General features: G+C 47.1%; 1 protein-coding gene across 1 annotated transcript in view; it reads right to left on the bottom strand.

Moving 5' to 3' along the window:
• Positions 1-24,538, bottom strand: part of GAB2 (GRB2 associated binding protein 2) — a 148,110-nt gene that overhangs the window by 7,077 nt on the left and 116,495 nt on the right. Inside the window, exons 3-6 of the mRNA XM_081197367.1 lie at positions 10,447-10,687; positions 4,889-5,475; positions 2,030-2,124; positions 852-1,134 (exon numbers count right to left, since the gene is read on the bottom strand). Of these exons, the coding sequence (XP_081053493.1) occupies positions 852-1,134; positions 2,030-2,124; positions 4,889-5,475; positions 10,447-10,687 (1,206 nt within the window). The remainder of the gene's footprint in view (positions 1-851; positions 1,135-2,029; positions 2,125-4,888; positions 5,476-10,446; positions 10,688-24,538) is intronic.

Genomic DNA, 24,538 nt, shown 5'->3' with positions numbered 1-24,538 from the left:
GCACCTACACCTACCTCACCTACCTGTTGTGCAGGGGGGGAAATGGGGAGGGAAAACCCATGTAAACTACCTTGAGCTCCCTGGAGGCAAGGGTGGCCAAGGGTGGTTTGCTTTTCTTTTCTTTTTTAATTTTTATTAAGTACAAATTAGAAAACATACCTATTTACAACAAAGGAAAATACAAAAGAAAAAGAAAATACATATAACCAAGGGGGAAAAATTGGAGAATATTTTGTCTCTTTTCATAATTACAGTTATTTATACCTCTATAAAAAGGGATGCGGGTGGCGCTGTGGGTTAAAGCACAGAGCCTAGGACTTGCCGATCAGAAAGGCGGTGGTTTGAATCCCCTCGACGGGGTGAGCTCCCGTTGCTTAGTCCCTGTTCCTGCCAACCTAGCAGTTCGAAAGCACGTCAAAGTGCAAGGAGATAAATAGGTACCGCTCCGGCGGGAAGGTAAATGGCATTTCCATGCGCTGCTCTGGTTCGCCAGAAGCGGCTTAGTCATGCTGGCCTCATGACCCAGAAGCTGTATGCCGGCTCCCTCTGCCAATAAAGCGAGATGAGCGCCGCAACCCCAGAGTCGGCCACGACTGGACCTAATGGTCAGGGGTCCCTTTACCTTTATACCTCTATAAAATGCTATTCACAATAAAGCAGTGAAATGAAAGTTAAGATATCAGAAAAAAGAACAAAGGAAAATAAAGAAGTAAAATAAAAAGATCATAGGTGAAAATTTTTAAAAGTAGATAAGTACTCACAATACATAGCCGTTTCCCGTCTATATTTATATTCAATTGTATAATTTCATCTTGTCTGCCAAGGGCGGTTTGGAGGGGAGTGGAGCTTACCTTTGCGGTCTGGCTTGAGGTTGCGGTTGACGGGCGGGGGCTGGATTTCGCTCATCCTCCTATGCAGCTGAGAACTGCTGCTACCTTTGTGGACCGGGAAGGTAGAGGAGGACATGCCCATCAAGTCCAGGTGGTGAGGCCCGGGGCTCATGGGGATGTAGAGGTGCTGGGAGTTGTCGTTTGACCTCTCCGTGCTGACCAGGACCGAAGAGCCTGGGTTCATGGGGACATAGTTGTCTTCCGAGTCCGCGCTGTGAGAGCGAGCCACCGCCGCCTTGTTTTGCTGGGAAAGGGAGAAAGTGGTGACACATGGATGGGAGAATTGTTGAGGAAAGGCGGCAGAGAGGAAAAATTCAGATTCTAGGTCGGGGTCAGCAAACTTTTTCAGCAGGGGGCCAGTCCGCTGTCCCTCAGACTTGTGGGGGGCCGGATTATATTTCGAAAAAAATAATAATGAGCGAACTCCTATGCCCCACAAATAACCCAGAGATGCATTTTAAATAAAGGCACACATTCTACTCATGTAAAAACACCAGAAATAACCCAGAGATGCATTTTAAATAAAAGGACACATTTGACTCATGTAAAAACACACTGATTCCCAGACCGTCCGTGGGCCGGATTTAGAAGGCGATGGGGCTGGAACTGACCTCCGGGCCTTAGTTTGCCTACCCATGGTCTAGGTCTTTGGAATTTTTTGCTTTCTGAGAAGCCCAGATTTTGTATTATTTATATTATTTATTTATTGAATTTATACACCGCCCTATACCTGGGAGTCTCAAGGTGGTGCAAAGAATAAAATCAAGACATAAAACCACAATAATAAAAATAAAAACAACAACCCAATAGCCCCTCCCACAAAAAACCCACACACATTTTAAAAGGGCATTGGATATAAATCGGAACAACCAAAGGCCTGGTTAAAAAGGAACGTTTTTGCCTGGTGCCTAAAGGTGTATAATGAAGGTGCCAGGTGAACTTCCCTGAGGAGAGCATTCCGCAGACGGGGAGCCACTGCAGAGAAGGCCCCGTTCTCCTGTTGCCACCCTCCGAACCTCTTGAGGAGGGTGTACATGAAGGAGGGCCTCAGAAGATGATCTCAGGGTATATATGTATGTATAGAAAACCTCAAGTTGCTAGTCCTTAGGACTCCAGCTAACTGAGCACCCATAGCTTACCAGATATGAGTTGAATCCAGCATTCACAGACTCTGTCGACTGAACTGCACTGCTGCTGCTGTGCTGAGGATATTCATAGGTTTCACAAGATGAAGCTGAAATCAGCGACATCAAAATCACAGTTAACAAGCAGTAAACAAAGTTTATTAAGAGGAGCAACTTAGTGGGTTCTCCAAATTCCTTTTAGACGGAGAACAAACAAAAGCCAAAATTCCTAGAGTGCAGATTTCATGAGCGTTGGATGAAGTTGTACATTATCTACAACCTCAGGGCAACTGAATAATGGAGGTCATGCAACAGGTACAGCTCTTTCCTTCAACATGGCACCACCACTTCTTGCCCCACACTGTCTAACGGTAGAGCCGGACGGGCCCCAGAACTGGGAGGAAATTTGTCCCGCCTCTGTTTCTTTTACATCAAGGTCCTTCTGGAACATGAACTCTATTTCTGAGCGATGGAGATGGAAGAGTGTCGTGTCCGTGTATTGTTGGCATCCGCCTGTCTCTAGAGACAATGGAGTGCGCCTCCGGGGGTGAAGGGAAACGGCTGCATTTGCAGCACTCAAGTGACCTCTCTGGGGCGCAAGCCTGGGCAATGTGTATGGAGGTCTTGGGCTGCCCAGAAGACAAGATCCTGCTCTCAGCCTTGATGAGATGGTCCAAAGGAAAGCTGAGCAAGATGTCTGACACCAGCCTGGCTGCAGGAGTTGCTGGAAGGAGGCGTACAAGGTACCATCCAATCATCTTAGAGACTCCACTTTGGATTTGTGGAGCGTTGACTCCTTAACCTTTTCTTCTCCCGAAGATGTCTCACAAAGCAGTAGAGCTTTAGGACCACAGTTTTCCCTCTCCTAGATGGGCTAAGATACCAAGTGGATGAGACCCAAATGCCCCTCACTTCCCTTTACAGCATGTGCAGAAATCACCTTCTTGGCCCTGGGACCCACTCTTGGTCTCATCTGCTTAAGCCTGTCTTTGCACGCAGGGAAAGTCCCCAACTCACTCTCAGGGTTCAGGGAATCGGATCCCTTCCTCCCTGGTAGTGAATAAGCAAATCAAACAAAAGGAGCGTTCTTACCAGTTAGTTTCTTTAATAATCACAGCGAGAGAAAAAGAAATGTACATCTCTCTCTAGAAATGGCATTGTTCCCAGGAAAGGCTCACACCCTCTGTCCCTACTAATTTATGCCACGTTGGGTAATCTGAGCTGGTTGCCCTGTTCTATCACTTTCCAAGTCTTAGGCGAAAGAGGGGGTCAGGAATGCTGTCCAAGGACACTTCATCTGCCAGATGTCTTCTAGTGTTTCTGTGCTGGGCCCGGGGGCAACGTGTGAATCGTGGTCCAGGACTGGACCAGAATCTGGAGGTTCCGCTAGGAGTCAGTCTGACAGGGTCAAGGCAGGACACGAGGCAGGAAACCAGGCAAGGACAGGTACAGGATCTCAGGCAGGGTCTGGCATACAGCAATGTTGCTCCCGAAACCTGGGACAGGGTCCAGCAGCCTTTTATCTTTGTCAGGGTAGCGGCCGGTCCTGATCCCCTGGCGACTCACCTCCCTGTTTTGCCCGAAGGCAAGCACTCCTCCTGCGAGTACTCAGGTCTCTCCTTCTCTCAGACCTCAGTCTCTGCAGCTCTGGGTTCCTAGACCCAGGGGCCGCCTCAGCCTCCCCTGACCAAGCCGGTAGTGGAGCAGCTGTAAGTGATGGCCCAGCTGGAGGCAACGAGGTCATCCCCGCATCTGGAGCCAGGGCAGGCTCAGGCCCCAGCTGGTGTTTGTTGCAGGGGAACCTGTGCAGACTGGGACTCTTCAGGATCAGGCCCCAGACTTGGTTCAGGTGATGCCTGAGCAAAGGATCCGGTGCGGACTGAGACTCATCTTGTTCTGAGTCCGAGCCCGAATCCCAGGCCATCAGTTTCCTTTTCTTGCTGTTCCTCACCCAGTATTTCCCAGCTTTTCCCCTCTGAACTACGCCCCTCTGAAAACCACTGTTCTAAGTCAATACTGTCCTCTGGACCTTGGGAAGTTTCGGGGGGGGGGTTCCCACCATTCCTCCTCAGTCCAGCCCCTGACACTCACCGAGGGTTGGATACATATTGGTTGCCCTCAGCTGCTTTAGCCGGTCAGTGGAAGCTGTTTCCCGGGGTGTGGCCGCTGTCCCATGCTGGCAGCTTCTAGGAGCTGATTGCAAGGTGGGGACCAAAGGTGGACAAGCTACCCCTGAAGGAGCATGACCTGTCCCCATCAGAGGTACTGCTGCTCCCCTAACAGCCCAGGCACCCCAGCTCCTGCCCAAAGAATTGGAGAACTACTGGCAGTCATAGCAGTATAGCCACCTACAGTGGTACCTCGGGTTAAGTACCGTATTTTTTGCTCTATAAGACTCACTTTTTCCCTCCTAAAAAGTAAGGGGTAATGTGTGTCTTATGGGGCGAATGCAGGCTGCGCAGCTATCCCAGAAGCCAGAACAGCAAAAGGGATCGCTGCTTTCGCTGCGCAGCGATCCCTCTTGCTGTTCTGGCTTCTGGGATTCAGAATATATTTTTTCTTGTTTTCCTCCTCCAAATACTAGGTGCGTCTTATGGTCTGGTGCGTCTTATAGAGCAAAAAATACGGTACTTAATTCGTTCCGGAGGTCCGCTCTTAACCTGAAACTGTTCTTCACCTGAAGCACCACTTTAGCTAATGGGGCCTCCTGCTACTGCCACGCGATTTCTGTTCTCATCCTGAAGCAAAGTTCTTAACCCGAGGTACTATATCTGGGTTAGCGGAGTCTGTAACCTGAAGCATATGTAACCTGAAGCATATGTAACTCGAGGTACCACTGTATAGTCAGCCAGTGCAAAGAACCCTGATACGCACCTCGATGCAGCCGGCAGTTCTCCATGGCAGGCAGCGTATTCCTTCTGGGAATGGTAGCAGCAACTGAGCCCACGCCTAGGCCTTCGCTGTCCAGCAAGCGCTGCTGAGGGCTGCCCCATCGTGTCTCTGCCTGCCCTGGTTTAGGTGGCCTAGGTGGGGGAGTGGCGGGCGTTTCGTTGGAAGCCACCCCCAGGGTGTTGTGGTTCTTGTCCAGCGTGAATGTCCTTGGAATCTGATAAATCGATAAAGGCGTGCCAGGGACGTCGTACGAGTCAGTGGACAGCTCCCCAAAGTCCTTGCAAAGGGTGTTGTTGGGGGTTTTGAAGGTGTACACCTCCTCGCTATCCGTTTCGGAACCCGTGAGGCTGGACTTGGTGTGCGTGTAGCACCCGAAACTCCTTGGAAGGTCGTAGGCACTGTCCCTGAGCTCCGAGTTGTGCCGGCTTGGCTTGGGCAAGCTGTAGAAGCCATGGACTTGCCCGCCCACCCCGTTGACACAGTGCCCATTCCCCTGAGACAGCTTCTGGACAGATGGGTCGCTTCTCATGAAGAACGAGGATCTTGTGGCTTGAGAGAAACTAGCACTCCTAAAACGAAAAGTGGGAGAGAAGCCGTGAGGTAGAGATTCACATTGGGCACTGCCTATGGTGACAGCAGTCACAAAATTAAAAGACGCCTGCTTCTGGGGAGGAAAGCAATAACAAACCTAGACAGCATCTTAAAAAGCAGAGACATCACCTTGCCGACAAAGGTCCGTATAGTTAAAGCTATGGTTTTCCCAGTAGTGATGTATGGAAGTGAGAGCTGGACCATAAAGAAGGCTGAGCGCCGAAGAATTGATGCTTTTGAATTATGGTGCTGGAGGAGACTCTGGAGAGTCCCATGGACTGCAAGAAGATCAAACTGATCTATTCTTAAGGAAATCAGCCCTGAGTGCTCACTGGAAGGACAGATCCTGAAGCTGAGGCTCCAATACTTTGGCCGCCTCATGAGAAGAGAAGACTCCCTGGAAAAGACCCTGATGTTGGGAAAGATGGAGGGCACAAGGAGAAGGGGACGACAGAGGACGAGATGGTTGGATAGTGTTCTCGAAGCTACCAGCATGAGTTTGACTAAATTGCGGGAGGCAGTGGAAGACAGGAATGCCTGGAGTGCTCTGGTCCATGGGGTCACAAAGAGTTGGACACGACTAAACAACTAAACAACAGATATCTTCCTATATAAATAGAAATGTAACGTGTCGTCACGCTCTGGAGCATGCGAAACAGCAGGCCTGGTGAGCTGTTTAACAGAGGGAGGGAAGTCACCTTTCCCCCCCCATTAAAGACGTCTGCAGTGAGGAGTAACATGGCAGGGGGGCTTCACATCGCAGTTTAGCAAGCTGCTTTGTGAAGCACCTCTCCAACTCCATTAACATTTGGAAAATGCAATCTAATTTAGGGATAGGTGGGGATTTGTCAGAGAAGTCTCAGTACCTCAACAAATTATAATTTTTACGATTCTTGGAGAAATGTTGTAACAGCCTGGTATAAAACTTAAATGGGTTTACAGTGTAGAGACGCTAACCTCTCAGACCCCAACTGTGGGATCGTAGCAGTAACTGGTCTGTGTGATGTGATCTTACGTACGGCTCTGAGCTTCACATAGTGGCCTGTAAAATGGTGAATAATTGTCTTGGGTCACACAAGTGTTGTGAAAGGAAATTTGCAGCCTTGGCAACAATGAAGATGTTTACTATGGGATACAATTACTTACAGTTCATTGCAACGACAATCCCAGAGCTGGTTACATAAGCCATTAAAATAGCAGAGAGACAATAAAATATTACAAATAAATGGACCATGCGATTTGCAGCAAGTAGAAAATCGAAAGGGTAATTGCAAACAGGCACTATGCCCAGCAAACGCCTAAGTGTTTGGGTGGCACTTAAAACTCTCAGGAACTGGCGCCAGCTGCATCTCAGAGATGAGGAAGTTCTATAACTGGGGGGGCCACCACCAAGAAAGCCATCCCTTGGGTTGCGGCACTGCAAATATAAAATAGCTCCACCTCCACCAGGAGGACCTCCCTCAGAGATTTGAATGAACCAATGTGCACACACCCACACCAGATCTTAATAAACACACACACAATTTTAAATTATTATTTTTTTAAGAGAAAGAGCAAGGGAAGCTCATTCAGTCATCCCATCAGCCGGGATTTAAATTTAAGAATTTAAAGGTAAAGGACCCCTGGATGGTTAAGTCCAGTCAAAGGCAACTATGGGGCGCGGCGCTCATCTCGCCTTTCAGGCCAAGGGAGCAGGCGTTTGTCCTCAGACAGCTTTCCGGGTCATGTGGCCAGCAGGACTAAACCGCTTCTGGCACAATGGGACACCGTGACGGAAGCCAGAGTGCACGGAAATGCTGTTTACGTTCCCGCCGCAGTGGTACCTATTTATCTACTTGCACTGGTGTGCTTTTGAACTGCTAGGTTGGCAGGAGCTGGGACAGAGCAACGGGAGCTCTCCCCGTTGCGGGGATTCGAACCGCCGACCTTCTGATCGGCAAGCCCAAGAGGCTCAGTGGTTTAGACCACAGCGCCACCCGCATCCCATTGCTGCACAATGGAACTTCCCCTTTCTCTCTGATCCCCTGAAAATTCCAAATGCTCTAGCAGGTCCTCCAACCCTCTGGAGCAGAGTTTTGGGGTGTGTCGGGTGGTGGAGAGGTGGGGGAAGCTCCACTGCTGAAGCAGACATCTATTGCTCTCATGCAGTGCTGTTGATGGATGCAACCCATGGTGTGGAAAGGTCCCAAATGGCTGGATACAAAGGGTTTTTAATGACCTTCCATTAGTTCCATCAGACGTGAAGCATACTTTTAATTATTAATGAAAAACAGATTTAGGGGTGAAATTCTCTTGAACCCGGGAAAGCCCTGGGGTTTACCGAGAATCCAGCTGTGATTCAAGCATGTTGGGACCTTCTGATTCACACGGCTGGTACCTCTCCGGCTGTCGCCCACTGAGCTTTGGGCCATTTAGGGGTCCCTTCTTCTCATCTTTCCCACATCACTTTCCTAGCACGTTCCAGTATGGTTTGATGGGAAGGAAAAGGCAATAAGCGTCCATCCTCTAGGGAAACTGGAAACCAGTATAATGATAACAAACCAACTGTGACCAACAGAAACAAAAAGCCATAACACTGCTAGAATAAAGAAGGCTGATGTATGGAAGTGAGAGCTGGACCATAAAGAAGGCTGATCGCTGAAGAATTGATGCTTTTGAATCATGGTGCTGGAGGAGATTCTTGAGAGTCCCATGGACTGCAAGAAGATCAAACCTATCCATTCTGAAGGAAATCAGCCCTGGGCGCTCACTAGAAGGACAGATCCTGAAGCTGAGGCTCCAAGACTTTGGCCACCTCATGAGAAGAGAAGACTCCCTGGAAAAGACCCTGATGTTGGGAAAGATGGAGGGCACAAGGAGAAGGGGACGACGGAGGACGAGATGGTTGGACAGTGTTTTTGAAGCTACCAACATGAGTCTGACCAAACGGCGGGAGGCAGTGGAAGACAGGAGTGCCTGGTGTGCTCTGGTCCATGGGGTCACGAAGAGTCGGACACGACTAAACAACTAAACAACAGCAGATCGAAGCAGTTGAGTGGGAACATGTAGAGCCAGGAGATACATGTTCACACAAAAGTTTCAACCAAAAGATCATGGTATAAGGCAGCTTCTGTGCCGTACTGCTTCATCACCAGTAGGTGGAGCTGTGTATAAAACGACTACAGGATTTATTTATTTTTTGCACGATGGGCCTATTTTATTCTCCAAACACAGCTCCTTTTGCAGAACAATTGCAAAGTAAGATGTGTCTTGTGTTGAAAGACCAGCAGCTGCTTCTTGTCGTTTGAGCTTCAGTCTACTCTGATCTCTTGCCACTAAGGCTAAATGGCTGTGCCCAAAGTTTTACAGAACAGTGGTTTTTGAAGAACGGTTTATTTCCTGATTTTTAACTGCATGGATGAGGCAACGAGGCACAATGCCTGGTGAGGAATACCATAAGTGGAGCATAGTGTTACTATTGCTGCTTGATTTTACTGGATTGTAGCCAATGTTTGCCCTACTCTGAGTAGTACCATTGAAACTAATGGACCTAAGATAGTAATGGCTGTTCATTTCAAGCGGTGTCCTCCAAGTAGGAAGAACTCTGGGCACTACCCATTGTGCTTAATTGCCCCAAGCCATCCTGAGCATTGCAAATTCATTGGAAGGGCAGAGCGTGACGTTATTAAAAATCAACAATGGCTCTCAGGTGCTGAGCTTGTAGGCAACAAAGAATATGCAATGAGTGAATCTGTCAGTTTTGGCTTCTCGTTTTTCCAGTCTGAAGTTCAGCACCTAACATTTCCACCTCAGTTTGCAATTATTATTGTTTTAAAGTCCTCCTGAAAATTCACCAGCAATTTTAGTGTGAATTTCTCCTAAACCACAGAGCCTAGGGCTTGTTGATCAAAAGGTCGGCGGTTCGAATCCCCGCAACAGAGTGAGCTCCCATTGTTCGGTCCCTGCTGCTGCCCACCTAGCAGTTTGAAAGCACATCAAGTGCAAGTAGATAAATAAGTACCGCTCCGGCGGGAAGGTAAACGGCATTTCCGTGCGCTGCTCTGGTTCACCAGAAGCGGTTTAGTCATGCTGGCCACATAACCTAGAAACTGTCTGCAGACAAACGCTGGCTCCCTCAGCCAGTAAAGCAAGATGAGCGCCACAACCCCAGAGTCGTCCATGACTGGACCTAATGTTCAGGGGTAAAAGTAAAGGGACCCCTGACCATTAGGTCCAGTTGCGGCCGACTCTGGGGTTGCGGCGCTCATCTTGCTTTATAGGCCGAGGGAGCCGGCGTACAGCTTCCGGGTCATGTGGCCAGCATGACTAAGCCGCTTCTGGAGAACCAGAGCAGCGCACGGAAATGCCGTTTACCTTCCCGCCGGAGCGGTACCTATTTATCTACTTGCACTTTGACGTGCTTTCGAACTGCTAGGTTGGCAGGCGCAGGGACCGAGCAACGGAAGCTCACCCCGTCGCGGGGATTCAAACCGCGACCTTCTGATTGGCAAGTCCTAGGCTCTGTGGTTTAACCCACAGCGCCACCCATGCCCCGTTTCTTGAAAGCAGGGTGGTATAAAAATATTAAGGGACCTGCGTCCCTTCATGTTCAGGGGTACCTTTACCTTTTTACTCCTAATAATAGACATTTTTATATGCAATTTTGCCCAGTAAACACATATTCTTGCCTAGTATTTCTCCCAATGCTGAAGCATTCTTGTACCTTAACTCCGCTATGATATACAGTTCTATGCACTCTTTAATGTGGCAGATGAATTTTTGCAAATGGTGGTTGGCTAGAAAGCTTCACTGCAAAATTCGCAGAAGTGTGAATTTCAAAGGACCTTTGCGTTTCCGTTTGCGTACCATTTCAAAAAGTGAGAATTAGGGAGATTCATACTTGATGTGAACCGAATCGAATCTCTCCCCCTACCCATCACCAATCCTTAGCCAAGAGATTCCGGTCATACCTGGTGTTCTCCGATTTCCTGCTCATACACTGGTGCAGGAAGAGATAGTCTTGAGGGGCACTGGTGGAAAGCGTGGTCCGGATATGGTTGGCGGGTGAATCGAAGGTGAAAAGGGTGGGCTGGCTGGAGTGCGAAGGAGCGGATGACTTCCGTTCTCGCAGGAGCCGCTGGCTGGAGCCACTCAGCTCAGCCGGGGAGGAACGTGGCCCGTGAATGACAGAAGGAATGTTTCTTAGAGAATCTGCACAGGAAGAATTGAGGGAGATATTGTCACCCTTAAAATAACAACAACAACAACAGCAATAAGGATAATAACAATAACAACAACAATAATAATTTATACTCTGTCTATCTGGCTGGGTTTCCCCAGCCACTCTGGGTGGATTCCAGCAAAATATTAAAATACAGTGGATGCTCGGGTTACGAATGTGATCTGTGCAGGAGGCACATTTGCAACCCGCAACGCCGCATCTGAGCACGTGCGAGTTGCGATTCGGCGCTTCTGTGCATGCGCAAAGCGTGACTTAGCGCTTCTGCGCATGCACGACCGCCGAAACCCAGAAGTAACCCGTTCCAGTACTTCCGGGTTTTGGCGGGTCCATAACTCGAAAAAATGCAACCTGAAGCATCTGTAACCCGAGGTATGACTGGACAGTGGTACCTCGGGTTACAGGCGCTTCAGGTTACAGACTCTGCTAACCCAGAAATAGTACCTTGGGTTAAGAACTTTGCTTCAGGATGAGAACAGAAATCGCGTGCCAGCAGCGCGGTGGCAACGGGAGGCCGCATTAGCTAAAGTGGTACTTCAGGTTAAGAACAGTTTCAAGTTAAGAACAGACCTCTGGAATGAATTAAGTTCTTAACCCGAGGTACCACTGTACAATAATTCATCAAATATTAAAAGCTTCCCTAAACTGCCTTCAGATGTCTTCTAAAGTCAGATAGAACTTAACAGAGCTATACAGTGGTGCCCCGCAAGATGAATGCTTCGCAAGACGGAAAACTCGCTAGACGAAAGAGTTTTCCGTTTTGGAGGTGCTTCGCAAAACGAATCTCCTATGGGCTTGCTTCGCAAGACGAAAATGTCTTGCGAGTTCCTGCGGGGTTTTTCCCCTTCCCCCCCTTTTTCTAAGCCGCTAAGCCGCTTATCAGCTGATCCGATAAGCCGATAAACCGCTAAAAGCTGCTAATAGCGCTAATCTGCTAATCCGTCAATGGGCTTGTTTCGCAAGACGAAAAAACCGCTAGACGAAGAGAATCACAGAACGGATTCTTTTCGTCTTGCGAGGCACCACTGTAATGCCCAACATCCAACCAACCAACCAACCAACCAACCAACAAACCGCAGTTCCCATGATTCTTTGGAAGAAGCAATGTGCATTAAATATGCAATCAGGGACAGAGAACGAGTGGCTCTTCAGATGTAGAACAATAGAATCATAGAGTTGCAAGGGGCCATGAAGATCATCTAGTTAAACCCCCTGCAGTGCAGGAATATGCAGCTGTGCCATACGGGGATTAAACCTGCAACCTTGGCGTTATCAGCACCATGTTCTAGCCAACTGAGCTATCCAACTGAGTCATGCATCTAGATTCCAGTTCCCACCATCCCTAGCTACCAATGGCCATGTTGGCAAGAGGCTGATGGGGAGCCTAATAACCTAAGGATGACGACAAGCTCCTCATCTCCTCTGCCTAAACAAGGTGAGTCATCAGTCTCCTATACATTGTCAAGTGATAAAAATAGGCATGTCTGCAGGGTTTTCTTTTAGCCGTACCACAAATTCCTATTTTAGAGAGAATAAAATAACATGACTACGTGGTTCTCACTGATTGGTTGGTGCCTGTGTGCACCACTGATCAATATTGAACATTTAATGGTGTCATTATGATATTAAGGAGAAAAGTTATTTGCCTCACTCAGTACAGGGATAGATTAAAGGCACAATGTTCAAATTCCATTCTTTGGGCAGAGGAGAGCTACCTGGCAGCACAGCACGCTATCGGAATTTAAGTCGTCACATTTGCCTAATTATGCTATTAATATTACCCTGAGATCATCATCTGAGGTCCTTCTTTGTGGGCCTCCTCCAGGTGAGGTCCAGAGGGTGGCAACATGAGAACGGGGCCTTTTTGGTGGTGGCTCCACGTTTGTGGAATGATCTCCCCAGGAAGGCTCGCCTGGTTCCTCCATTACATACCTTTAAGTTCCAAGGCCTTTTAAATGTGCTTTTAGGAGCTGGGGTTATTGGCTTGTCGTTATGCATTTTGTGTCCTCATTTTGTATTGTTATGTTGTGAAACACCGAGAGATCTTCGGATGAAGGGCAGTAATAATCTGAGAGGGTCTGGCTAGGGCTGATGGAAATTGAAGTCCAAAACATTTGGAGAGCACCAGGTTAGTGCCCTTATGATTTGGGCAGTTTTATATTCAATCCCAGGGACACAGGTGGCGCTGTGGGTTAAACCACAGAGCCTAGGACTTGCCAATCAGAAGGTCGGCGGTTTGAATCCCCGTGACGGGGTGAGCTCCCGTTGCTCGGTCCCTGCGCCTGCCAACCTAGCAGTTCGAAAGCACGTCAAAGTGCAAGTAGATAAATAGGTACCGCTCCAGCGGGAAGGTAAACGGTGTTTCCGTGCGCTGCTCTGGTTCTCTAGAAGCGGCTTAGTCATGCTGGCCACATGACCTGGAAGCTGTACGCCAGCTCCCTCGGCCAATAAGCGAGATGAGCGCCGCAACCCCAGAGTCGTCCGGGTCAGGGATCCCTTTAGCTTTACCTTTTATATTCAATCCCTCGTGCTGCATCCTCCATTTTTTTTCTTTTTTAAAAGATATTTATTGAAATTTTCAAAATATTACAAAATTAAAAAGAAAAAAGAAAAATACAAAATAAAAATAGTTAAAAACAATTCGCTCTTTCAATGACTTATCTTTCATTTACTTATTTCCCGGACCTCCTCACGCCTCCCTTTTCTGTATTCCTGTTCAGATAGTTAGTTCAGCAAATCCCTCCCCTCTTTGTTTATCCTGGTCTTCAATCTTAAAATATTGTAACATTGGATTTTTACCTATTAATCGTCCATTTTCTCATATTCCCTTATAACATTACAGCTATATACCACTTAGTTTCTATCCAACATCATTCTAACATTCATTAATTTTACAATATTTCTGTAAATAGTCTTTAAACTTTTTCCAATCTTCTTCCACCAACTCTTCTCCCTGGTCTCGGATTCTGCCTGCATCCTCCATTTTCACAGCTGCTGCACACGAGTTTCAGAAAGGGAAGAGAAATTTGTAAGGAGGCAGGAGGAAGGGAATTAATCAAATCAGCTCCTGGGGTTTTGCTTCTTGGTCACGGAAGGAAGTGACAGAATGCCAAGAGCTGGCTTTTAAATGTATGGCTGCCAAACTAGTTTTTTTCATTCAACTGGTCTGGGGAGGGGGGAACCCTGAAACATACAAATAAAAAGAGGTACACACCAGGGACGTCGCCAAATTGAGGGGGCAGGGGCTGATGCCTCCCTAAATCAAGTAAATAAATAAAAATACTTAACTGACTAATCGTGTTGCAGATAGCTCGGTTCTGCCCCCCCAATAAAGCCTGTGCAGTCATCGCCACCATAAATCCTGGCTACGTCCATGATACACACATAATTTTTGGACATACCCTAAAATATAGCCCTTTTGGATCGAAGAAATAATAGTAGCTGGAAGCATGATAGGATATACAGTAGTGCCCCGCAAGACGAATGCCTCGCAAGACGGAAAACTCGCTAGACGAAGGTTTTCCGTTTTGGAGGTGCTTCACAAAACGAATTTCCCATGGGCTTGCTTCGCAAGACGACAATGTCTTGCGAGTTCCTGCTGGTTTTTTCCCCCTCCCCCCTTTTTCTAAGCCGCTAAGCCGCTTATCAGCTGATCCGATCAGCAGATAAGCCGCTAAAAGCCGCTAATAGCGCTAATCCGCTAATCCTTCAATGGGCTTGCTTCGCAAGACGAAAAAAACCGCTAGACGAAGAGAATCACAGAACGGATTCTTTTCGTCTTGCGAGGCACCACTGTATAGTCCCCGTGAACCCGCTGGTAATTTGGTTTGGGTATGCCTGGCGTGCTCTGGTCCATGGGGTCACAAAGAGTCGGACACGACTAAACGACTAAACAACAACAACATGCCTTGATAGACGACAGCGGAACGACCTTAAATATTATTTTTCTTTCCTTTGTTAAGGAAATTGGAAATTACAAAAAAGAGGAATGCTTTGATCCGGTTTTACCAAAATTATGCCAATACATCAGTCTCCCACCCCCAAAGTATTTAACGAGCGCGCGGCACCCTACGCAGTAATTTTTATTGTTAATGGGGAACTACTTTTATGCTCCAAGTCATCAGTGAACTGGTGATCATTTACTGATTAAAAACGTTGAACAAAAATAGATAAAAAGATGCATGCTGTTTAAACAAGCTAAGGGGGAGGGGGAACAGAGAGAAATATATATTTTTTGGGTGGGTTGCTGGAGAGGAAGACGAATGAATCGGGGCGAAGGTTCATTGCAGGGGCCTCTAATGCAGTATTTTTTTTTAAAGTGCAGATTTTAGGTGGGAGAAATAGGTCCATTACTCAACAGCCGCACGCTATTCTAGAGACATGAGCGGGCATCACTCAAAACAGACCCACACTCCATAATCTCTAGTAAAAGCAGGCTTCTCACCCCAAGGGAGCCCATTCCATTGACACTGGCATTGATTTTCAAAAATGTATCCTCGCTTTTCTCCCCACAGTGACCCGGCCACTAAGTGCTATTAGCGATTGCAGCGGGTTCAGAACTCACTCACCACCGTTTCGGGAGACAAAACCCCGTCAATAGAGGCAAGGGGAAGGGGCAAGGAAGCTGCGAGCTGCTTGCATTTGAACTTGCTGTGGCGCAGAGAGAAGCAAAAGGAGGGGAAATAAGTCAGGAGATGGAACGTTTGTCCTCTGGGGCGGAAAATTCAGCGGATGTGCTTTACTTTTGGTTGCTGTTGGAGAGCGAGAAGGATCTGGGGCTCGTGGGGAATACTTGCAAACAGGTGAAATGTTTTGTTTGCTTGTTTATTATTTTAATACAGTGATACCTCGGGTTAAGTACTTAATTCGTTCCATTGGGGGTTCTCAATGAGTATTTCCCCCCTGTGCAGGCCTGGATTAAGAAAGACCAACGTTTCTGCTTATTTCTCCTCATACAGTGGTACCTCGGGTTAAGTACTTAATTCGTTCCGGAGGTCCGTTCTTAACCTGAAACTGTTCTTAACCTGAAGCACCACTTTAGCTAATAGGGCCTCCTGCTGCCACCGCACCACCGGAGCACGATTTCTGTTCTCATCCTGAAGCAAAGTTCTTAACCCGAGGTACTATTTCTGGGTTAGCGGAGTCTGTAACCTGAAGCGTATGTAACTTGAAGCGTATGTAACCCGAGGTACCACTGTATTGTTCTCTATTGAATTTGTTTGATGACCTGCATCCGAAGATCAGAGGGTGGTTTGCAACGTAAAAATGCGAAATGAAAACACAAAATGCGTAATAAAACAAAGACAAAGGCAAAACAAATCAATATCCCTCCCTTCTACATCCACTTTATGATTTATTAAATTTGCATCCTGCCCTTCTTCCCGAGGGAGCCCAAAGGAGAAAACTTGAAACAAAACTTATTTGCGAGCGATTAACACCATTTAAAAACATTTAGAGCCATCTAAAAAATAAGATACCCCCAGTTACTAAATTTCAGAGGTGCCACTGTCGATATCTACCAGACATCAAATGCTTGGGTAAACAAGAATATTTTAAATTCCTCCTGAACTATACAGTGGTACCTCTGGTTGCGAACGGGATCCGTTCCAGAGGCCCGTTTGAAACATAAAAAGAGCGCAACCTGCAGCGTTGTGTCTGCGCACGTGTGGGTTGCGATTTGCCGCTTCTGCGCATGACACCATTTTGCGCGTCTGCGCATGCACGAGCGGTGAAACCTGGAAGTAACCCTTTCCAGTACTTCCGGGTTGCCGCAGGACGTAACCTGAAAGAACGTAACATGAAGCGCATGTAACATGAGGTATGACTATATGGGTTTTACATCTTATTATTATTTGTAATGAATACTATTGGCAGCTAGGAGAAGAAAAACTCTGAGCCTAAACCTCTGCTGTCTTGTGGCTAATTATTAATAATAATAATAATACTTTTATTATTTATACCCCGCCCATCTGGCTGGGTTTTCCCAGACCCTCTGGGCAGCTTACAGCACATCTAAAAACATGATAAAAACTTCAAGCTATACTCATTTGTGAGGGGGGCTTCAGGAATGGAACAATCCATACCCTCTTCCTTGCAGGATATATTTGGGAGAATATAAAGCTAAGGAGTTAACCCTACACAAATCCAGCGCCGAGTCCCTAAGGCGGTTGGGTGGTGCCTTGTACGCCTCCTTCCACCTGCAGCCAAACTGGTGCCAAACATCTTGCTGTGCTTTCCTTTGACCACATCAACGAGGCCAAAGGGTGTGTATGTGTCTTGTCATCTGGACAGCCCAGGACCTCCAGACACGCTGCCCAGGCTTGCGCCCCAGGGCGGTCACTTCGGTGTTGCCAACACAGCAAAATAAAAGTTGCTCAGTTCTGACCGGTGCCAGGCAGCTGCCATCTGAAGTCTCCCCAAAAAACAATGCTCACCATCGATGTCCCATCCAGAAGCAGCATATACCATCACTGGGTGAGACGCTCTCTCTCTCTCTGGCGAGAGGAGACAACCAAGTGCCCATAATAATAATAATAATTTATTATTATTATTATTATTATTATTATTATTATTATTATTATTATTACCCCGCCCATCTGGCCAAGTTTCCCCAGCCATTCTGGGCGGCTCCCAGTCGAGTGTTAAAAACAATACAGCATAAATATTAAAAACTTCCCTAAACAGGACTGCCTTCAGATGTCTTTTAAAAATAAGATAGCTGCTTATTTCCTTCACATCTGAAGGGAGGGCGTTCCACAGGGCAGGCGCCACTACCGAGAAGGCCCTCTGTCTGGTTCCCTGTAACCTCACTTCTTGCAGTGAGGGAACCGCCAGAAGGCCCTCGGCGCTGGACCTCAGTGTCTGGGCTGAACGATGGGGGTGGAGACGCTCCTTCAGGTCTCCTGGGCCGAGGCCTTTTAGGGCTTTCAAGGTTAGCACCAACACTTTGAATTGTGCTCGGAAACGTACTGGGAGCCAATGCAGATCTCTCAAGACCGGTGTTATGTGGTCTTGGTGGCCGCTCCCAGTCACCAGTCTAGCTGCCACATTCTGGGGCTAGTTGCAGTTTCCGGGTCCCCTTCAAAGGTAGCCCCATGGAGAGTGCATGGCATCTGGGAGTCTAAGGGGCGGGGGGGGGGAGCGAAAGCAGCCTAAAGGTGGCAGGGATGATGGTGTGAGGCTTGGCATTGCGTCTGGTGGGTCCCAACAGATGCCCGAGTGTGGCTGGTGCTGGTTTTGAAAGCAAGTTGCAAACGTGAACAATAAAACCAATGAACGGCGTATGCTGAAAATAAAAATTGTGCGATGTAGTTCCATCTGTTTACCAGGTTCCGTCCCTATTTTCGGCACCTCTTCCTGGTAAAACGTTGTCCCTATTTTGTGTTTTTCGGCGTGTGTGTGTGTGTGTTGGGGGGGGGTATATTGGGAGGTTGCTATTTTCTTCCTTAAAAAAAATGCAAGAGTAGTTCCAACAGGAAATGTTGGGTTCTGTGAAGCCCTGGAAGTTTGTTTTATTCCACATTTACTTGAACTTCCTGTGGATGCAGAACACACGCACAGAAATCTAGCAAAGAGAATGAAGAAAATGTTATTGCTGCACAATGGTTTTCTTCTATTTCTGTTAAGACTGACACTGCGAAGCGTTCCTTTCCCCAGCAGGCTCTTAAAAGGGGAGGAAGAAAAGGATCTGCCAGAGAATTAAGAGATTCTCCTGACACCGAGTAAATCAAGGCTGGAGATTATCTGCGATCAGTACTCAAACCACTCTAATGTGAGAAAGAAATTCTATCTGTTACACAGGCCCGAGGCACGGTCGTGTTTTGTTCCACCGTCTCTGGGTGCAAGGAAGCTCAGAGAGGGGGCCTTGAAGGTTTAAAACAGCCATCATTAAAAAAATGAGCCCTCCACAATGTCTGCAAATGTGATGTGAAGGCAGGCAACATCAAGTCCGCCAGGCAGGAATTCCCTGCAGATGACCGCGCTGCCTGGAGACAAGACAGTCAGGTTGTGCATCCACAGCAGTGACCAGAGGAGGAATGACCACCACGGTGAATCTGCAGCAGCACAGACACCGTCATCTGCCCCAGCTGCAACAAAACATGTCTCTCCTGCATCGGTCACTTCACTTCACTTCCTAAGGTGCACTCCACAGTGGTCTCCCAAGACAGCAGGGTATATGGTGAAGGATCTGGTGAGGACGGGGGTCAGCAAAGTTTTTGTGGCTTGGGCCAGTTCACAGTCCCGCAGATGCCGCAGTGGGCCGGAGTGCACGTGCGTGCGCGCACACACACACATGCATGCGCAAACGCTATTTCTGGCACTCCTCCCAACATGGAGGAGGCGGGCGCAGCTTCCCATTGGCTGCAGGAGCTTCCTGCAGCCCATGGGAAGCCAGCCGGCATCGCGGAAGGCGGTCCCCACTCTGTGGCGTACAGCTTCCGGGTCATGTGGCCAGCATGACTAAGCCGCTTCTGGCGAACCAGAGCAGCGCACGGAAACGGCGTTTACCTCCCCGCCGGAGCGGTACCTATTTATCTACTTGAGCTTTGACGTGCTTTCGAACTGCTAGGTTGGCAGGAGCAGGGACCGAGCAACGGGAGCTCACCCCGTCGCGGGGATTCGAACCGCCGATCTTCTGATCGGCAAGTCCTAGGCTCTGTGATTTAACCCACAGCGCCACCTGCGTCCCTACCAATGAACCTTGCCTCCTGCTTAAAAAACCCGTTCCTCTGCTCCCCTCTGAGATCCTAATTGTGCACTTAAGAAGCACTGGGCCTGCACCTTTTAAATGCAAAGCAAGCCACCTTTCCGCCGCTTCCTTTAGCACAATAACCCAGCACGCCTTGCAAGATGCCTTTCAGAAATTTGCAATTTAAAAACGTGACACGGGTCTGGCGAATGATGCCTTGGTCCTGCGATGGGAGCCAAATGTATTATTTTCAGAGCGAACTGGAAATGCTGGTACTGCAAAGCGTGAAAAGCACCCCCCCCCCATGTTTGCTCCGTTCTCGGGTCCTGATACGCCCAGCTAAAGCTGTTTCTCTTCACCATGCATGACAATTGTCCCTACCAGTGGCATTCCTTCTCGAAGATAAGGGCAGAATTTGCATAAGAAAGGGCTGTTTGGGTGAAGATAGGCTTGGCTGAAAAAGCACCCCTGCCTTATTTAATAAAATTTACGGTCCTCACAAGGAGCCAAGCCACACAATCGACAGAAGCAGCTCCTTCGGGACTTCACTGTGACAGACTGCAGAGACGAGGGGAGGAATGTCGGAATGCCATTTTCTTTTAAAAACAAACGCTACCTGCATTTTACAGTCATACCTCTTGTTACGTCTGCTTCATGTTATGTTCTTTCAGGATACGTCCTGCGGAAGTACCGGAAAGAGTTACTTCCGGGTTTCGCCGCATGCGCAGATGCGCAAAATCGTATCATGCACAGAAGCGCTGAATCGCGACCCGCGCGTTGCGTTCTGCTCATGTTGCGAACGGGGCTCTGGAACAGATCTCGTTCGCAACCAGAGGTACCACTGTATAAAGCAATTGTGCCCAGCAGTAACCTGGGCCAGGATCCTTTCCCCTTGATATATGTATGCTAGATTTCTATGCGCAAGGAGTTATGATGTGGGGAAGCATTCACAGCATCACAGAATTGTGGAGTTGGAGGAGACTCTGAGGGTCACCTAGCCCAGGCACCCCCAACTCGGCCCTCCAGATGTTTTGGGACTACAGCTCCCATCCTATCCTCATGTTCTTAAGCTTCACAAAGAAACCGTATTGTGTGAATGGGCCCAGAAAAATGAGAGTTTTGGCGAGGCAAGGAAAGAGAACGGGCGTAAGCAGCAGCAATCTAAAGCAGCCCAGCTTATAAGGAGAACCTGAAGGGCACAGAGACCTGAGTCACCAAATCCACTTGACATTTAATCTGCATGCTGTGTGTGCACACATGTTATCAGCAGGCCATTTGTTCCAAAGTTGTTTTGCCTCTGACTCGCTGCAAATATTTTCCACTATTTTAATCATGTCAACATGAGCAACTGCCTGGAGACACCTTGCGAATGTAGTCAGCCTGCGCTTAAGGTACAAATGTTTTGTTTCCTGGAGATGACAGCGCAGTTTATCTCTTTAGCTGCAAGGCGGGCTTCCCCAACCCGGTGCCCTCTGGGCGGCTGTGCTGGCAGGGGCTGAGAGTCGCAGTCCAAGACATCTGGGGGGTGTCAGGTGGGGAGAGCCTGTTGTATGGGGGAAACAAGACATCCTTCCCCCAGCTTCTGCTACCGTATCCATGCCAGGAAGCCAACACTCGCCCTGCAATGCGAAGTCGCTGGAGAAGAGCAATGATCTCTCCTCAGTTTAGCTGCGCTTCCAATAGCTTTGCGTGTGTGATTTGCTCACAGAATGTGGGTACCACCTATCCATTCTTAAGGAAATCGGTCCTGAGTGCTCACTGGAAGGACAAAAACTGGAAACCAGTATAATGATAACAAACCAACTGGGACCAACAGAAACAAAAAGCCATAACACTGCTAAAATAAAGAAGGCTGATGTATAGAAGTGAGAGCTGGACCATAAAGAAGGCTGATCACTGAAGAATGGATGCTTTTGAATTATGGTGTTGGAGGAGTCTCTTGAGAGTCCCATGGACTGCAAGAAGATCAAACCGATCCATTCTTAAGGAAATCAGCCCTGAGTGCTCACTGGAAGGACAGATTGTGAAGCTGAGGCTCCAATACTTTGGCCACCTCAGGAGAAGAGAAGACTCCCTGGAAAAGACCGTGATGTTGGGAAAGATGAAGGGCACAAGGAGAAGGGGACGACAGAGGACGAGATGGTTGGACAGTGTTCTCCAAGCTACCAGCATGAGTTTGACCAAACTGCGGGAGGCAGTGGAAGACAGGAGTGCCTGGCGTGCTCTGGTCCAGGGGGTCACAAAGAGGCGGACACGACTAAACGACTAAACAACAACAACTTTTCCTTTCTGCCTTCATAACCTTACACAAAAGATTAGAGCAGAGCCTTCCCTTACTCTCAAATATTCTTGACGGCACCTCCATTTTCTCTCCTTTCTTTATCTCTCGTTTCCTTCCTTCCTATCTTTTCCTTTTCTTTTCTCTCTGTGCAATTTCCCTTCTTCCTTCCTCTCACCCCCAGCCTCTGTTGCAGCCATTTTTCAGTAGCCCTGTTAAGTCTGCTGAAACAAGATCAACAAACAGCCCTGCTATTCATTGTTTTCTTTTTCTGTTACCATCCTCATTTCCTTTCCCTATTTCCTGTTTGCCTTCTTTCTTCCACTTAGAAAAAGATTAGGGGTGTGCATATAGGGGGTGCTAGCAGACTGGAGGGGGAGTCGCACCAATTGCTTATGCAGTTGGTTTTTTTTTATTGGTTTTAATTCATTTTGTAACAAAACATTAAAAAAGAAAAATAATAATAAAATAATAATAAAAAGAACAGATGAGGAGAAGGAAAGAAAAGAAAAAAAAATCTCTTAACATAGGACAACAACAGATTAACTACATTAACTACAAAACACACAACACTGACTGACTTCTCTTCATCTCGGTTTCGGAATGTGTTATAAGGTTTTTCTATCTGCAGTTTCTTCTCCTCAGACAATTCTTTACATCACAAGTGTTATATCGCACCTACTGTAATTTTTAGATTTTTTACCTCTGTTTCCATGTATGCCATAAATTCATTCCAATCTTTATTAAACTTTGTGTCTTTTTGACTTCTTATTTTCTGTGTCATTTTTGCTAGTTCTAAATAATCAAATAGTTTGGATTGCCACTCATTTATAGTTGGGATTTTTGGTGTCTTCCAATTCTGCGCTATTAGAGTTCCGGCAGCCACTGTTGCGTACTGAAAAAGGAAGATCAAACCCTTTTTCAGTACGCGACAGTGGCTGCCAGAACTCTAATAGCGCAGAATTGCTTATGCAGTTGAATGAGGTGGGGAGCTTATAATAAAGCACCAAGGAACCTCTTAGGATCTCCAAAGAACCCCAGGATTCCTTGGAATACGGATGCAGAAATGACCAGTTCTTGGCAGCATCCTCTGATTTCTCCTTTCGGAGCATGCAAGAACTTCCTAAGAGAGGAGTGGAAAAAAGACCAGCCAAGATTTATGCAATGTTATGCCCCAAAGTCAGAATGGGTGACTTTGCCAATTTCGATTTCTCTCAATTTCTCATTCCCCCCCCCCCATCTTAATTTCAATTCTCCACCAAAAAGAAAAAGATTTTTTAATGGAAATTCATCACCGTTTTATAGTGTGGGTTGCTCATTCTAGATGCACGCCTACATTTCATTTCCCCCGACAGACACATTTTTGCAAAGTATTTACCTCTCTCAATTTTACCAGTGGTCTGCCATCTGTCCAGATTTTAATTTGCTCTGAACTAATTTTAAGATCTATTTTAATTAACTGATTGCCTGTTCTTATATTCTTTGTATACTGTGTTAGTTTTATGATGTTAGCCGCCCTCAGCCCGGCGTACAATTTTTTTTTTCATTTTTTTTAAAAAAATTATTATTCTCTATGGCTATAATTTTTTACCAACCACCAAAACACATACAGTGAAATCCTCCAGGCGGCTGATACATTGGGTATACAAAATTCAATAATATACATATTCAATAATTTTCAATAATAACCTATTGAAATTAACTGTATGTACACTTCTATATGGAGGGATGCGGGTGGCGCTGTGGGTTAAACTACAGAGCCTAGGACTTGCCGATCAGAAGGTCGGCGGTTCGAATCCCTGTGACGGGGTGAGTTCCTGTTGCTCGGTCCCTGCTCCTGCCAACTTAGCAGTTGAAAAGCACTTCAAAGTGCAAGTAGATAAACAGGTACCGCTCCAGCAGGAAGGTAAACGGCGTTTCCGTGCGCTGCTCTGGTTCACCAGAAGCGGCTTAGTCATGCTGGCCACATGACCTGGAAGCTGTACGCCGGCTCCCTTGGCCAATAAAGCGAGATGAGCGCCGCAATCCCAGAGTCGGCCACGACTGGACCTAATGGTCAGGGGTCCCTTTAACTTTACCTTACACTACTATATACCTGAACATTCCTCCTTCCACAAGGGCGGGATACAAATAAAATCTATTATTATTATTATTATTAGCTACATTCTCTAATATAGGAATCTTTAGGCACCCAAATATATATGCATTTTTGAAGATGCTACTTGGCTTGAGAACCGCATTGCAAAATTCAGGTATGCGTGAATTTTGAAAGGTGCCCGTGTTGCAGTCTGCATGCAGTACTGGAAAATAAATTCCGACTTTAAATGAGACCTGGATCAAATTCCATCCCTGCCCCCCATCTTGTAATAGTCATTTAAGAGAGAGGGAGGGAGAGGGAGGGAGATGGAAATATGAATCCTTTCCCAAAGAAGCAAAAGTCACATGAGAACAACAGAGAACCAGCACCCGCGATGGAGAAATGAAAAGGAGCAGCAGCAGCAGCAGCAAAGAAGGGGTCTGGGCAAAGGGCCAAGTCAGATCACCCTGACCTCAAAGCATTATATATCTCGGTTATTTTAACTGCAATCAATTCTTTGAAGGGCAGAGCAGGGAAAGGAAGAGAACATTAAGGCAAAGCTCTGCATCTCATTCTGCCTAGCCTTGTCTAACTTTGTCTAAACTTTATGTCATTCCCACGAGAATCCTTTTCCAAATGCTAATTGCTCATGGGCTAATCTTGTTACTGTTCTGTTAAAATAATAATAATAATAATAATAATAATAATAATAATAATAATAATAATAATAATAATAATAATTTATTATTTATACCCCACTCATCTGGCTGGGTTTCCCC

Source organism: Podarcis bocagei (genome assembly GCF_964188305.1).
Source record: "Podarcis bocagei genome assembly, chromosome: 6".
Lineage (NCBI taxonomy): Eukaryota > Metazoa > Chordata > Lepidosauria > Squamata > Lacertidae > Podarcis > Podarcis bocagei.
The sequence above is the reverse complement of the archived record's forward strand: the minus strand, read 5'-3'. Positions and strand labels throughout refer to the sequence as shown.